The 16,196-nt window shown below is 36.6% G+C and overlaps 1 protein-coding gene across 1 annotated transcript; it reads left to right on the forward strand.

Moving 5' to 3' along the window:
• The first annotated feature begins 4,758 nt into the window (after window positions 1-4,758).
• Window positions 4,759-7,048, forward strand: tpbg (trophoblast glycoprotein). Its single transcript, XM_083547950.1, has 2 exons — window positions 4,759-5,077; window positions 5,278-7,048. The coding sequence occupies exon 2, from the start codon at window positions 5,326-5,328 to the stop codon at window positions 6,469-6,471; it is 1,146 nt and encodes a 381-aa protein (XP_083404076.1). The 5' UTR covers window positions 4,759-5,077; window positions 5,278-5,325; the 3' UTR covers window positions 6,472-7,048.
• The last annotated feature ends 9,148 nt before the right edge of the window (window positions 7,049-16,196 follow it).

The following is a 16,196-nucleotide window of genomic DNA, read 5'->3' on the forward strand; positions in this document are numbered from 1 at the left end:
TGAAAAAACCTCTCTAAGAATTAAATTCTATTCGGGCATGATTAAAATCTAAAACCTATACATCACATTAACATAACTAGAAGAGTATTTTTAGCATAGCCTATATATCCCTTATGTGTTCTCACAGAATGTGCCTTTGGAGTGACATTGAAAGAATTCAGCACAATCATAAATATTATGCACAATAAATAAAATTCAATACAATAAAAGGGGTGAAAAAAACGGCTGCTTTTTGTCCCTCATAGCATATGCAATGCCTGTGGTGGCCTTGGCACTTACATCATTCAGAGCTCAAGCTGGGTGTAAATTGAGCCCTCCCACAGCCCTGTGACAGAGATGTACCGCAGTTACAGGGCCAAGTAATTGTTGTGCAGTAAACCAAGAGTGAGGCCAGAATGTATAAAGGTTCATAAAATTTCTTGGTAAGTGATGGAAGTAAAAATGTATTAGGCTATCAGAACCCCTCATTTTTTCACATTCTGTTATGTGGCAGCTCTGTGCTAAAATGCTTACAAATATTCTCTTTTACATTGATTTCCACTTCATACCCATAATGACAAAACAAACACCAAATTTTGTAATTATTAAATTAAGTATTATGTATTAAAACAAACAAACAAACAAAAACTGAACAATCACATTGCAATGACACTTGAAATTCAGGAAGTTCAGGTGTGTCCCATTTATCTGGATCAACTTTGAGATGTTTCTGGATCATCTTTGAGATCATCTTTGAGATGTGGGAAATTCAATTCATTGGCCAATCTATATATGGTCTAACAGCTGAAAATGCATGTTATAGCAACAATCAAAATATAAGGTCATAGTAACTACCTGTAGAACTCAGAAACATGATAATTTTGAAGCAAAGATAAGGGGCAAACTCTCTGGCTTCCATAAATCTTATCTGGAGTTTTAGAATGATTGTGAAGCTAGCTACACCCCCAGATTGATCAGTTGGGGAATGGAGCTTGGTACAGGAGTTGATATGCATTTAATGAGCTACAGAGTCAGTAATAATAGATTCAAACCCTGTTCCAGTGAAAGTGTCCAGTTACAACATTGATATACTGTATTTTTTTTATAAAATGGATGTTTTTAAAATGAAGATATTTAATTGTTCTCTGTTCAAAAAATAGCTGCACACTGCAACAAGTCGTTTTGCATGAACATCGTCCCAGAAGGAAGCCTCTTCTGTAACTCACTCACTAATAAGTCCACAAACCGTTTGCTGAAGAAAACCTGTCCAAGAGCATGAGTTACTGGAACCATGTCCAGTGGTCTGATGAGACTAAGATAAATTGTTTGGCTCAGATGGTGTCCAGCATGTGTGGTGAAGCCCTGGTGAGAAGAACCAAGAAAATTGTCTTGCCTACAGTCAAACATGGTGGTGGCAGCATCATGATCTGGGGCTGCATAAGTGCTGCTTTTAATAGAAAGCTGCGGTTCACTAGGGGAAACATAAATTCCAACATGTACTGTGACATTCTGAAGCAGAAACATGACACTAGACATTAGATACTGGGCTGAACGGCAGTTTTCCAACATAATAACGACCTCAAACTCACAGCCAAGATGATGACTGCCTTGCTGAGGAAGCTGAAGGTGATGGACTGGTCAATTATGCATCCAGACCTGAACCCTATTGAGCACCTGAGGGCATCCTCAAGCAGAAGGTGGAAAAGCGCCATGTGTCCAGCAGTTTTGTGATGTCATAATGGAGTGGATGAGGATCCCATCAACAACCTGTGCAGCTCTGGTGAATTCTATGCCCAGTAAGACTAAAGCAGTGGTGGATAACAATAGTGCTCACACAAAATATTGACCCTTTTGGGAGTACTCACTTTTGTTGCCAGTTATTTTGTATGTTGAGTTATTTTTTTTAGAGGACAGTAAAGCTGCACTGCTATACAAGCTGCACATTGACTACTCTAAAATATATCCAAGTTTCATGTCTATTGTATTGTTACTTAAGAACATATACTTAAATGGTTCCTGAAATGTGAGGGGGTTATTTCGTGATATACAGTATATTTATTTATTTGCACTTCTGGGTAGATGCTACCTGAATTTCATTGGCCTGTTCCCTGCACAATGACAACGTTTAATCTAATCTAAAAAGATGATACATTTTGAGCATCAATGTTTAATTAAACGGACAGATATTATTATTATTATGAATGAAACTAAACATTACTGCATTTTTATTAGTGTTTGTTTATTTGGTAACAGAATAATATATATGTATGAATAATTCATATACTGTATATATTTAAAAAACAATAATGTCATAATGAGCTATTCATCAACTGAAGTACTCACATACTTATCAGTGTGCGGTCGCAGTGCTATATGTCACTAGTCAGTTTGTGACCATTCCGAAACACTCTTCTTGTGACTGGGTATGTAAGAAATGTTCTACGAATGCTGTATAAGAACTGTTTGACTCTCGGAACCTTTTTTTTTATTTATTTAGATTTTATATATATCAGCCCTGATCTCCTGCCATTAGTCTGACACTCAGGATAACTGAGCCAGAGTTAGAAACAGTATGAGTCAGAGTGCCGGATGTATCAGGAGGAGTGTGGGAGTAATAGCAGTAAATCGACCATTTAAATTGCTTATGTTTAAAAAAAATAATAATAATACAAAAAACTCAATTACTTTTGGAAAAAAGTACGAGGTCTTTAATGAATTAAGCAAGAACGTGTTTAATATGTTTAATTTATGAATCTTCAGAGTCTTAATTTATCTGGTATTAAAACTACATAGCCCCTGGAGTTTTGACTTTCCACTTTTTTCTAAGCTTTCGTGCCATTAATAAATCAGAACACCGAACGCATGATTTTTGAAATCCTCAGCGAGTTGATGGGCAAAAGTTTATATCCTATTCTAAAAGATCATTGTTAAAAAGCATCTTTTGTTAACACTGGATGAAAACCACCAGTTTAATCTTTTACTTTTATCCAGATGACACGTTTAAAACATCATTTATTCTAAATATGCAACATATTCTTATATTGTATGACACAGTAAACTAAGAGAGACTACATACAGTACATGTATTATGCTGTTGGACTATAGTTGACTAGTATAGATAAGCAATTAGAACAATAGGATGGTTTAGAAAACCTTATTGTTATCAAATTCTGTGCGAACACATTAAACACACACGATGAAATGACAGACATACATTTTTTTTATTATATGAACACATTAGTAGGCCTAAGTAACACTGTTTCTGGTCTAGCTTATTCCCCTCCTTATTAAGATGCTTTGTACTATTATTAATGCAAACCAAATCTAACAGTGCATAAGATTACCCTAGTTGTGGTGTCTTTCATGCATCCATTCATCAATCTAGTACAAATTTCCTCTCTCTGCTTATAGTATTTTCAAACTGTCCCAATAGCCCTGAAGTTTGGCATTACTCAGGAAAGAAAGAAATTATAAACATATTTACAGTATTTTTTACACTATACATTTGATTTAATAAAATACTCTGAAAAACTTTTTGTTTGTACATATGATATTGCTATAATGTATTTTTTTAACTTCTGCATTATTGAGTCAATATAAAAACATTTTATATTTGTTTGTCACTAACAAAAGCAACATTTTATCTAACAGACCACAAATCACAAAAGAATTAAGGCTGTGGTGTTTTTCATGCATGTGCAAAAACCAGTGTCCAGAAGAAATGCAGCAGATTTTCAGTTCAACTCTTTAAACTATTTGTAATCAAGGGTTATCATATGACATTTTTTTTTTACTTGTTACTGCCCTTTTTTTTTAAAAAAAAAAGCGCTTTTAATTTTCTACATCTGCAGCATTTCATTTCGTTAATTTTACAGGCATCTTTGTTTTACTGCATGACTTTTACAGTCATTGGTTTTAATAACATTTGGTCAGACGATTAGAAAGGAATAATATTAATTAAAAAAACGAACTAACGAACAATTCAGTCCTTAGAGCTTCTGTGCCACATTTTGCTCATTTTACATTTGCTTTAGTGAACTGTTTTGGTGAAAAACTAAAAACAGGGAAGTTTACTTTATATAGACTTCTTATTATGCAGAGGAAAAAAAATTGCACAAAAAAGCCCTTATTTCTGGATTTTTTCAAAGATATCTTCTGAAAATCTAAAAGATTAGTGATTATTTGCATATAAGAAGCTTAGAAATGGAAGCAGGACTGAAGCTGGGAATGATTGTTAAATGTCATTTTGTCATTAACAACATCAATATTTAGTTGTTGCTGTTTTGTATAAAGGAGTGTATTATACCAAGCAAAATCCACAAGAAGATGCTGTTTGATGCTGATCAACACATATGATGACTTCAAAAGACATTTATACTGAAGGTGCTCAGTGACATGTTGTTGTTTGATTGTTGAAATTGACCTGAATACGTCCTAAATGATCTCGAAATGCTTTAGGACTTCTACAAATAACACTGAATACCCACCAAAATGAAACCCAGGGAGGCCCTTGTCCAGACCTGTGACGTCTGTTTTCCGACAAGTTGTGCCAATAGAGACGGGTTAAACGATTTCCTTTAAGAAACAGATAAGGAGGAACAGATAATAAACAGATAAAAAGGTAAACCGGATGCCATCCTCTGTATCCACACACTGTAATCGCACACCTTACTTGCACACTAGATGCTTTGCATGCCTTGTGGTTATTGTGGCGTTGCCTCTGTCGTCCTCCTCCCCCCGCCGGACAGTAATGGTACAGTCCACTGAGTGGTTTGGACGCGGTTCTCCAGGAGCGGAGCAGGAATCTGACCTGAACTCCGCAAGACTGTGTGATGCGTCCGAGGCGCTGCTGAGATGAAAATCCGCAAAGAACACAGAAAAGATCAAGGAAATGAAAATGTCCAAAGTTTCTGGCTACAGATCACCGCTAGCCAGCGTCTAAAAACCTGAACATTTTTTACCTACAGGAGGTAAAGACTTGGAGCTCAGCGCGACAGAAGTAAGCTGGTGGAGATTTGAACTTTTTTTTTTGGTTTTGCCTGGACGCAGAAATGAGGGCCGTCCATGTAGGAGCTGGACACAAGCGTCTTCACGGCGGGTATGTGAATTTGAGATTTTGACAGCAGTCTGATCAGGTCTCCATGCCCTCCCTGTGTTATTTGCATGTTGTTGTGGTTTTTTTTTGGCTTCTTTCTCTAACAACGTAAGACAAAAAAGTGTGCTGAGAAGAAGTGAAAGGAATGAAAGAAAGTAAGCACCAAAAGGTGTAGCTTTCAGACTTGTGTGCTCTTCGTGCAGGTGTTAGTTTCAGCTCCTTTTTTCCCCTCCTGAGTCTGGTGACCAGAGATGCGTGCAGGAGGCTCGCTGCGTGCGCTGCTGGTGAAGGAGAAGCAGTCCAGGCGGCGTGTCTCCACTCCCTGTGTGGTGCTCTTCCTCACATGCTTCGGCACCGCTGCGTCTCTGGAATGTCCTCGCAAATGCGTGTGCACGGGCACCACGGTCGAGTGCACTCGCCAGAGCTTGACATTCATCCCTCAGCCAATTCCTTCCAACACAACGACCCTTCTCATCAGTGGAAACGACATACCCCGTCTATCCCACGAGTCCTTCCCTGCCCGCCTGGACTCTTTGGCACAGCTCTATCTGCCTGAGAACCGAATAGAGCAAGTGGACCCTGGGGTGTTTGACAACTTGCCAAGTCTCAGTTTGCTCGACCTGAGCAACAATAAAATCCTGAATTTTAGCGCCGATGCTTTCCCAAGGAACAATACCCTCCAGGTGTTAAATCTGAGCAACTCATTGTACAATTTCTCCTACGCTGATGCTTTTTATAACCTTTTAAACCATTCTGTTCCTAAACTTTCCAAACTCAGCTTGGCCAACAACGACCTCGTCATCCTTCCAGACGACGTGTTCGCCAGCTTACCTGAGCTCGTCACCTTGGACCTGAGAAACAATTCCTTAGTTTCCATTAAGAACGTAAATTTCGGAAACCAAGCACTTACAACTCTGGACCTGCGCAACAATACTCTGAAAGAGCTGTCTAATGAGACGTTAAGGGATTTCAGCCAGATACCTGGGCTTCAGCTGTACCTGCTGGGGAACCAGTGGGCTTGTGACTGTAACATTGAGGACATGGTGCTGTGGCTTCAGAGCTCGAATATTGTTGTGGACAAGCAGAACTTGACATGCACTCAGCCTGAAAATATGAGAACCTATCAGCTTGTGCAGTTGAAGCATACAGAGCTGCAATGCCCTGACCATGGAAACATGGAGGTTACTCTGGGGACCTCGTATGTCTTTCTGGGTATGGTGTTGGCCCTCATTGGGGTCATATTCCTGCTTGTTCTTTACCTGAACAGAAAAGGCATCAAGAGGTGGATTTATAATATCCGTGATGCATGCAGGGACCATATGGAGGGCTACCATTACAGGTATGAGATCAACTCGGATCCACGCCTAACCAACCTCAGTCTTAACTCGGATGTGTGAAGGAGGTGTGGTGCTTGGCTGGACATGGGGAAAAAGTGTTTCCCACAATTACGCACATTGACTCAGCCCTACATTTGCGTAGTTTTCACAAGCTTATATCGTAATATGCAGTTTGCCATGCCAGATATATTACTTGGCATCTGCTGCAGTACATGCTGCATGCTATGTTTATGATCTGTCTTGTTTAGATGTTGTTCAAAGCTTGCATGAATCAAGAACTTATAAGTACTTCTTTCCTCTAAAAGAAATCTACACATGATATTTTGGGACAGTGTAAAGTATGATCGAAGGATCTCTCTAATGGATGCAAGTCGTGCATATTATCTTGCTTGAAAAAAAAAAAAAAGACTGAATTATGCATATCTTAAATCTCATGAATGCCTGACATTTTCCCTTGAATAATAAGTTACCATGTTTGCATGTGTTTATGTACTTTCAACGGTTATGATAAAAAAAAAAAATCGCATATATCGATCACAGCTGTCCATTTTTCTATTCACATTTGTTCCATGGACATGGCTCAACTTTTCTTATGAATATGTTCTGCTGAATAAAAAGGTCTTGCGTTGATCCCTCATCTCCCCTCCGGTGCCTTGTACTCCAGAGAGGAATCCAAAGCTGCTGGAACAGAAATAGGGATTAGGCATATTCTCTCTCTCTCTCTCTCTCTCTCTCTCTCTCTCTCTCTCTCTCTCTCTCTCTCTCATACACACACACACACATACACACACACACACACACATACACACACACAATCACACAGATCCATCAGTACACATACATCAACTACAAATCTAACAGACCATTATAAAAAGCTATTTTTGTATGCAATCTTTGTTCTGTGTTGTTCCCTGTACATTATCAGTAACATCTACAGATTGAAGGCCTGTGATGTAACTACAGACATATAATGTTATAAGACGTGTTACCCGAATACTATTTGGTCAGGTAGGCACAATGAAATTGGAGACGCTGCCTGAAATAGACATAATAGCCAGCATTCACTGGCGTTTTCTTAACAGTTTATATATGTATGTATTTCTCAGCATCGCTGTCACAGTCTTTGTTAAGGCAGTGGTGTAAGAGACGATGCCTTTGAAAAACACTCTTTGAGGGGTTTGAATGATCACTAAAGGGGAAGAAGGACATTTTCATCTGATTTTTACATTTTTGTTTAAGCCCTTAAAGTAGATGTGTTAGTAACACCTACTGATGTACAGCTTTATGGCACTTTCCAGATATAGGAGTAAATTTTTTTTATTGAATATTAAAAAAATAAATAATTAAAATACTTAGTCAGTAATTAAAGCTTATTGGATAAATTATTCATTATTTATTAGACTTGTTTTACTCTGATTTTAATATGGTGTGTAAAAAAAATTGCCTTTAAAAATGTCCAATCCTGCCAATAATTTTATTTAAACCACACTAAGATTCTTATACAATTCTTGGAGTAATTAATTACAACGTTTGGGCTTGATCCGCAAGATGTAGCAGCAATTATTGTATTATTATTGTAATAAAATAAAATAAAAATATTTTTAATATCAGATTATTTATTATTAATTTCAAAAAATAAATAAATTAATAATTATATATATATATATATGTAATTATTGATTATTTATAAGCCCAACAAAACTACAGCTGTGAAGAACCATAAACCTGTACAATGGATATATTAATAACAATAATAAAAAAAAAAACAGCCGGATTGTAGCTCATAACAACACCTAAGCACGATCTTTATGAGACAGTGGAAAAACTAGAACTTATATAGAGGATGCTAAACAAGGTGAAAGGAGACATAAGTGAGACTGATTTAGATGTAAAATGCTGTATTTGGTGGTTAGTGTAGTTCTGCAATTCTTTTGTAGTACCATGTCAAAAATAGAATATATTTGAAGAAGGAATATGTTGGGTGTACTTTTAATAGTAATATATTCTCAGCTCATTTCACCATTTCTTATATATGTAGCCCCTAGGCAATTTTTATTGTACCAGTTGTCATGTCATAAAAGTATAGAGTTAACAAAAAGGAAGACTGACAACTTGGTAAAAACCAGTTTACATCTTTAATTTACAGACAAATGGCAAATGTATTGGATTTGCATTAAGAGGATTTTCCGAAGGAGGTATGTCACGAGGTGAACAAAAACACATTGGTCCTGAATTGCTCCTCTTCTACACTCATTAGTGTTGCACTGAAATGTTTATGCGATGCTTTTAACTAACAATAACAATTCATTCTTTGTCAGTGCTTAGTGATAATTAATTCTTGATGAATTCTTCTTTGTCTGCTGGATTGTTTGGACATGCTGATTAGGGCCACATGTCAAGTTTAAATGAAATGACCGATACAATGTTATGGCATTTACTTTGGTCTAAAAGTATTTGGGGGAAAAAGATGGGGTTATTGAGTCAGACCTCTTTTTGGTGTGAGTCTCATGGTGTGAGTCAGACCTCTTTGTTACGTTTTGTGTTGTAAATGGTTGCCATGAGTCTCTCATATTTCCTGTAAAGCTGGGAGTAGCACAGTCTGCTATGAGCCTAGTCTTGACTTGTTGTGGCGCACTGCCTCCTTTCCCATGCTGAAAATGAGTGACATTCATGGCTTATAGAAAAAATGTTTTGAAGCTTGTCCCTGGAGCTGTATTCACTAACAACTGGCAAATAAGGTCATCTGTATAAGCTGACGGTGCCCCTTCAGCTAATTCTTGAAGAATGAAGAATGTCCTAAAGCTTGTTAAGGCTTGACTGTTCATTCTGTCCTAAAACTAGCAATTTTATGAATTTTTTATTATTTTTTTTTATTTTTAATTGTTTTTTAAATTTTTTATTGATTTTAATATACAAATATTCACATTTAAATTTCAAATTGTTAATTCAGGTCATATACAGCCTTTTTTTAATCTTCTTTTTTCACTATTAACTGGTATGATGGCACTTTATTTCACTTATTATTGAAAAACCTTTCATATTCTATGTTTTTAGTCTACTATTATTCTCCTGCAATATGAATGTTATTCTGTTGTTTGATTTGGTAAGTAAGAGGAAAGCTAGGTGATGTGTAGAAGCTGGTGGTTATACTAAACAATGGCTCATTGTGCCTAAGCGTAACAGAGCGGCTGATGACCCCTTGAGACTGGAACACTTCTTCCCCAGAGGAGAGAACCTGGGCTTCCCTCTCGAGGGGCCTTGCTGGTGCTCACTATCTTCCGTTTCTACCGCAACCATTTCGACCCTGCTGCACTAGCTGTGTGGCAAGAGATCCACGTTAGACTTTTATTAACAAGTTGGAACAGCGTAACTCAGCCATGCCTGCCTGAGCAGGTGTAATTAGAGGGTGAACAATAAAGCATTGTGTGGGAGAGTTAGAAGTGCTGCCGAAGACACCTCAGTCCTTATAGTGCTTATTAAAATTCCAAATAGACCAGACAGACTGAAAAATAAGCTTTCGCATGCTGTCAATGAAAATAAATGCATTAAAATGCTTTAAATAGCTGTTTGTAGATGAGGTTTTTTTTAAAGCACAATACTGTAATGTGAGTAAATACTGATGATGGTTGAAGTATGAACATTCCGCATGCTGTCTAAAACTGCTACGCATTATGTACAAGTGTATTCATCTGTAGAAAAAATATTTTGGGATTGACTGTAGCCTAAAGAACAGGTCATTTTAAACGAGCCAGTATCCAGTAATTATAGAGTTTGCTTTCTATGCTTTATAAAATTCACACTTTTGACAGTTCATTTTTATTTTGAAATGACTCACTGCACTTTACTTGAGAAAATGACAACAGTAATAATCATTCTCTCTCAAACATGTGGTGAAAAATCATTGCGACCGTAGAAATGTAAAGTATTACTTTTTATTTGAAAGTTGTTTTTCTTTATTTATTAACTACAGCCTGCAGCAACCCTATTTTTATCTTTTCCCATTGGTAGTTACACAAGATGCACCTGCACGGTGGAAATAAAAAACAATCAAGCACAACCAGGCACATAAAAAAGTTTCAAAAGTTGAAGATTTGCCAAGAAGAAGGAGCATGTGCATACTGTCCCCAAACGATGATGAAGATACTTCATGAGGGAGGAAAAGAAGTACCCAAGATCACAAGTTTCAGAACAGCATCATTTTTTCTTGTTTCTTTGCAGGATATTATGGTACAAATAAATGCTTTGGCCAAAAAAAGCTCCCTTATCCATTGTATTATATGGAGACTGGTCGTTTAGGAACTTCTAGTTGCTTCTGTCAACACAATAAAACTTGGCTAATTATTATTCTTTCATCAAGCTAATGATAAAAAAAAAAAAAAAAAAATCAACACAGAGATGGTTTAGAGTTTATATTTAAACCTGTGGTCCAGTTAGAAGTGGGAATCCAGATGTTCAAACCTGAAAAGATATTAATACATATATATTAAAATGTTCCACATGGAATGGCCCTAGATCCCTTGACAAGTGTCCAAACTTGTTTGTGTTGTTTGTTTTTTTGTTGTTTTTTTTTATGGGAAGGGGGCTCGATGCTGTTATTTTCTCCAGGGGAGGAATCAGACAAATTTGTATGTGTATGTGGGTGTGTAAGAAAATATTATTTTTTGCTATAATGCAGTTTTGCACAAGTCTTTTATTCACTTATTTCTATCCATTTGCCCTCACCTCCAACTGAAAGGTTAATGAGTGAAATAGATTGAGACTTTATTGGTATTGTTCATGTTCATTTACCAATCTGGTCTAGGTTATGGTTTTAAAACCATGTAAAAATATCTAACTCTCCTCTGCTACAAGGGATTGAGGCTTGTTATTAGGTAACCAGTGATTTGTATTACTTTCTTCCCTCTGCAAAGCCATGCGAACTCTAGGCAAAATGGCCAAGGACATAAAAAGAATAACCTTCAAACAAGACAGCAAGAATGATTCCCATTAAAGCACTGGATCTAAGTGATACGAGTACACCTAATATTCATAAAAAAAAAAAAAAGGAGCCTTGTTCTTTTAAACAAACAATAAAAATGACTTACCAACATGAATGTCAATTGTACAAGGCAGACCCCACCCTACAGCATACCGCTACCTTGTACGTGTATATCTGTGTTTGTGGCTCTCAGTGGGAGAACCTCATTTTACCTAATTTGGATTTATGATGCGACATATTAGTGTGCTATTTCTTTCTTCCCCGCTGAGCTTTATTAAACAAGCATCCTAAGAAATGAAGACAGATTTGAGATGACATTGGTGCCACTTAAGCTGGGAACACTTTCCAAGCCTCCATTGAGACAAAACAAGCAGGAAATGTGAAAAGCGCTCGCTGTGATAATGAGCAGTGTGTCTCATCTATACAGATGAATGTCATTTTAAGATACCTAACATGTAAGATATATCCTAATATACTTCTATAACACCAATTGTCTTTTTTTTTTTTTTTTTTACTTTATTCCGAGTATCTTGTTACAATCTACTACTTTACTTTTTACTGAGCTTTACAAAGTTATTGATCATTTGTTCCGGATCAATAACTTTAAGGTTCTGTTGTATTTTTGTTGTGCATTACAGTGCTAGTGGCTGAGTCAATGAGATCCTCTGTACACTGTTAGAGGTGACTGGAAAAGGTTCCATGCCTACTTAGTGTGAGACATAGATCAACTTTCCTTTACAGCTTAACTTCCATTGTGTGATAAGTGCTAACTGATAGCACTAAGACAAAAGCCTGTGCACTTTAAGTCAGCCTTGTCAAGATTGGCATGGCTGGTTACTGTAACAGTGACTTTGTTCCATTTGCTCATCGTCTATCACTTGGCTGTAAGCTTCTACTAATTTGTCTGATAAGGATACAGTGTTGTAACTGCTGATCTGGAGATTATTGGATAGCTATACCAAGAACAGTGACCGTCCATTCATTTATTTATTCATTCATTCTACTTTTCTTTGCGGGGGGTCTTGGTAGCAGCAGGTTCAGAAGGTTCACTATTCCCAGACTACATATTCTGTTTTCTTTCTGGTGGATCCCCTGACATTCCCAAACACGCTGTAAGATCTCTTGAGAGGGTCCTGGGCCTTCCTCGGAGTCTCTGTCTATTGGGATTTTGTTAATACTGCTCTGCTAAAAACTGATCAGCTATCTTAAGATGCCCAAACCACCTAAATAGACTCTTCTCAATTTGAAGGTGCAGCAACTCTAAATTGCTGAGCTTCTTACAGAGAATACATTCAGCAACTCTGCAGAGAAACCTCATTTCCAACACCTGTACTTGCGACCTTATTCTTTCAGTCACTACCCATTACTCATGAGCAGTTAAAAACTCCTCCACCTTGGGCAAATCTCCCCTCTCTCTTCAGCCCATGCCCCTGGTGGAGGAGTTTAAAGAATGTTGGGATATATTTCACAAGTGATGGAAAAAATAGACCATGAGTCTGACAAATGGACCAGCTCAGCGACAGCACTGTTACAGTCACTGTACACGGTCTGTAGTGTCGAAGCAAGAGCTCAGTTTGCGGGCAAAGCTCTCTGTTTACCGGTCAATCTATGTCCCTACCCTCACAGTGACCATGAGCTCATGGAAAAAAACGACAGTACATTCATCCCTGTAAATCTGGTGGCTGAGATAATAAATCGATTATGAGAGAGATGATCTTGACCAGGCCTGCACTGGGAGATTCATTTCAGCGTTTTTATATGATTATTTGAGGTAACGTACCAGCACGTCTTTTGGACATTATCTAGAGCTCGTATTGTTTCGAGTTGCCAAATAACTTGCATTGATAATTAGATTACTGCTAAAAAAAAAAGTTTTGTTACAGTATACTTAGAAAAATCTTTGTGGAACATTCTTTAAATTCTTTGCTTTTTTCCATTTTTCCATCCAGTAGCATAGGCTGCTTTCTGTTTTACTGTTACTCATTATAAACATGAAGGATTGAGGCAGTAGACACAGGTCATGCAAAAATAGGAGTCAATTTCATGCCTCATTATCTTAAAGATATTACTTTCAAAAGGTGAAAAACTGCACAAATACACTTCCCATGCAAAGGCAATGGGAAAATATTTTGTGATGATAATGTGTGCCGCTTAGCTGGCATTCAAAGTAAACTCGGTGTTCAGCTTGATCCAACTCAAATAGTTATTGTGGCATGAAGGTGAGGTTTTGAGACCCTCATGACCAATCCACCTTGTGCTAACACACTGCCAGCAGCTGAAGCAACAGATAATTCGACACAGTAAGTAGTTTCTTTTCTAAATGTGCCAAAATAGAGAACAATCTGAACTTTTTATTTGTTTGTGTTTGAAATAAAAAAATACATTTTATGATTATCTAATTGCATGAATAAATAATTTATATTACTGCTACTTCTACTAGATTACTATAACTAAATAATAAGAATGCTAATTATAATAATACATAATAATAATAATAATAATAATAATAATGATTATAAAAGATGCTCAGTGCCCCAATATCTTCATAGGCAAAAAATAACTAAGATGATTCAAGAAAAAAAATGTTAGCCATCCATTCATTCACCTATCCTTTTTTTCCTCCAGGATAAACTGGATAAAAACCACTTAATTTACAAAACTCTGCACAGACTTTCAAACCCAAGTGCTGAATCGTGCGCAGGACACTGAAGCTATGATGCAGTGCCATCCTTATGACTGGGCAGTCTTTCCTAAGATATAATTGCAGTCATTCCAGTGGAAAATACATTTGACTATCAACTGAAATGTATTGTGTAAATGTACTTTTCTTTAGAGCATGAAGGACTTAATGATACCAAAAGCAGAAAAACACTTTTTGGAAGATAAACAACAAATCCGGATTAAAGTCTTAATGTCTTAAGTCTGGTATTAATATGCTAATTAATATTTAATGGAAAAACAATTACAAAGCCCAATTTTTGTCTTTGTTGCCATTGTAAATGTTCAAACAAATATTTCATTTAAAAGTGTGTATTTATTTTAAAAATGAGCAGTGAACCTTGAAACAGCAGTGTGACCGATCTCCCTAAGGGATGGAGACACCATGTGCATTACGGCCCTTTGTGAACTACTTCACTTACACTGTGTGTACAGAAAGGAGAAAGGACAACAGAATTATTTACATGCCTTCTGTATTGCGCTATGCTGGCTGTGATAAGAGATATGCAATCTGTTTTTTATCAAAATGCAATATAAGTCAGAAAAAAAAGAATTGTAGTACAAACAAGAAAATTCACTCTGTGTATGCCACAGAGGAATATAAATGAGTTTACGAACGGAATACACAGCAGGCATGTCAACAAGGCTCGCTAATGTGCAGTATAGCTATCTAGTGGATGATTTAAATGATGCACCAAGCTGTTAAGTATAATAATCTGGTTAGGATGCTTTCAGGAGGCACTGCCTGTTAATATGGAATAACAAAATGTAACGATCCAGGTAATTTCTGCTCCACCTCCTGAATAACTAATAACTTCACTTAATAAGAGCAAATAATGAACACGACTCTGTAATTACTTTGCACCTGAGTAATTACAAAACACAATGTTTGGGAAGAAGTTTTCTCTCAGCCCACATTTAGCACTTGCATTCCAGTGTGGATTTGCTCTGCAGCAGTATTTTGTGCCTACATTCTGTCTGCAGAAAATCTGACATCATAGTAGTTTGTGAAAGTGACTGTGGTGGGTATTTATACATGTAACACACTGTTCACATTTAAAGAGAACCTTGCACATCAACCGACACATCGGTGTATCAAATAATACCAGTGCATTTTTCTGTATACACACCAATTGTAGTCACTATAATACAACAGTAAACCTGCCATTAATGCCACTCAGGTAGGCTAAAGCTTTTACTAGCTAAAAGTAGCCCTGCTTCAATGTTTTATGACTTCTAATCAAGTAACAGAAATAAAATTCTTCTTCATAAATCATTTCTCAGTGATGTTAGACATAAATGGCACAGGTTTTTTAGGTGTGGATGTTCTCCCTCCCACAGTTCTCTTTAATTTGGTGATCCTACTTACTATCCGGTTCTCATTCAGAAATGTCACAAGTCAGCATAAGACTTGAATAATAATAAAAAAAAATGCTATCTACCCTTTTCTACATTCCTGAGCACATAGACGGCCATGTTTGTTTAGTGTCAGGTTATTGGTAGAGGAGAGAAATTTTGCTATCCTTTCCAACCAGAAAACACAATCAACTTTGCTCTCTTGGCCGTGGCATCATCGGGATTCGATTGTGTTCCACTCAAACTTCCTCCATGATATTTAGAGCACATTAAACCTTACCATCTACAGTTTGTTATTTTGTATCGAAAGCTTAAAGAAACAGCTTTTTTTTTAATTATTATTAACAGCTGGTCCTGTAAATGAGTTGTTTTATTAAAATACTGTAATACTATAACAAATATGAAACTGTAAAATATTACTCTAAGTCCATTATTATAAACATAGTTGTCTTGCAGCCCTGTTTTTATTTATTCAATTTTGTGTACAAATATTTAAGGTGACATTTCTAATAGAGTTGTACAAATATTTTTTATATTTACAAAATGTATTATATTTTCATTAAATTATAAAAAATTTAATATCATTTTTAATATATAAAAAAATTCTGATTCTGTATTTATTTATTATTATTATCAGGATTACATTAACATTATAGCTTATTTTAGTTTGTAATGCAGTAGCCCTCAGGGATTTAGCTTTGGGCTAAAACACTAGTAGGTCACTGTCTTATCA

This window comes from Silurus aristotelis (genome assembly GCF_946808225.1).
Source record: "Silurus aristotelis genome assembly, chromosome: 1".
Taxonomy (NCBI): Eukaryota; Metazoa; Chordata; class Actinopteri; order Siluriformes; family Siluridae; genus Silurus; species Silurus aristotelis.

What these genes read in the sequence shown, in the direction of transcription:
- tpbg (XM_083547950.1), top strand. Translation starts at nt 5,326, where the DNA reads ATGCGTGCAGGAGGCTCGCTGCGTGCGCTGCTGGTGAAGGAGAAGCAG.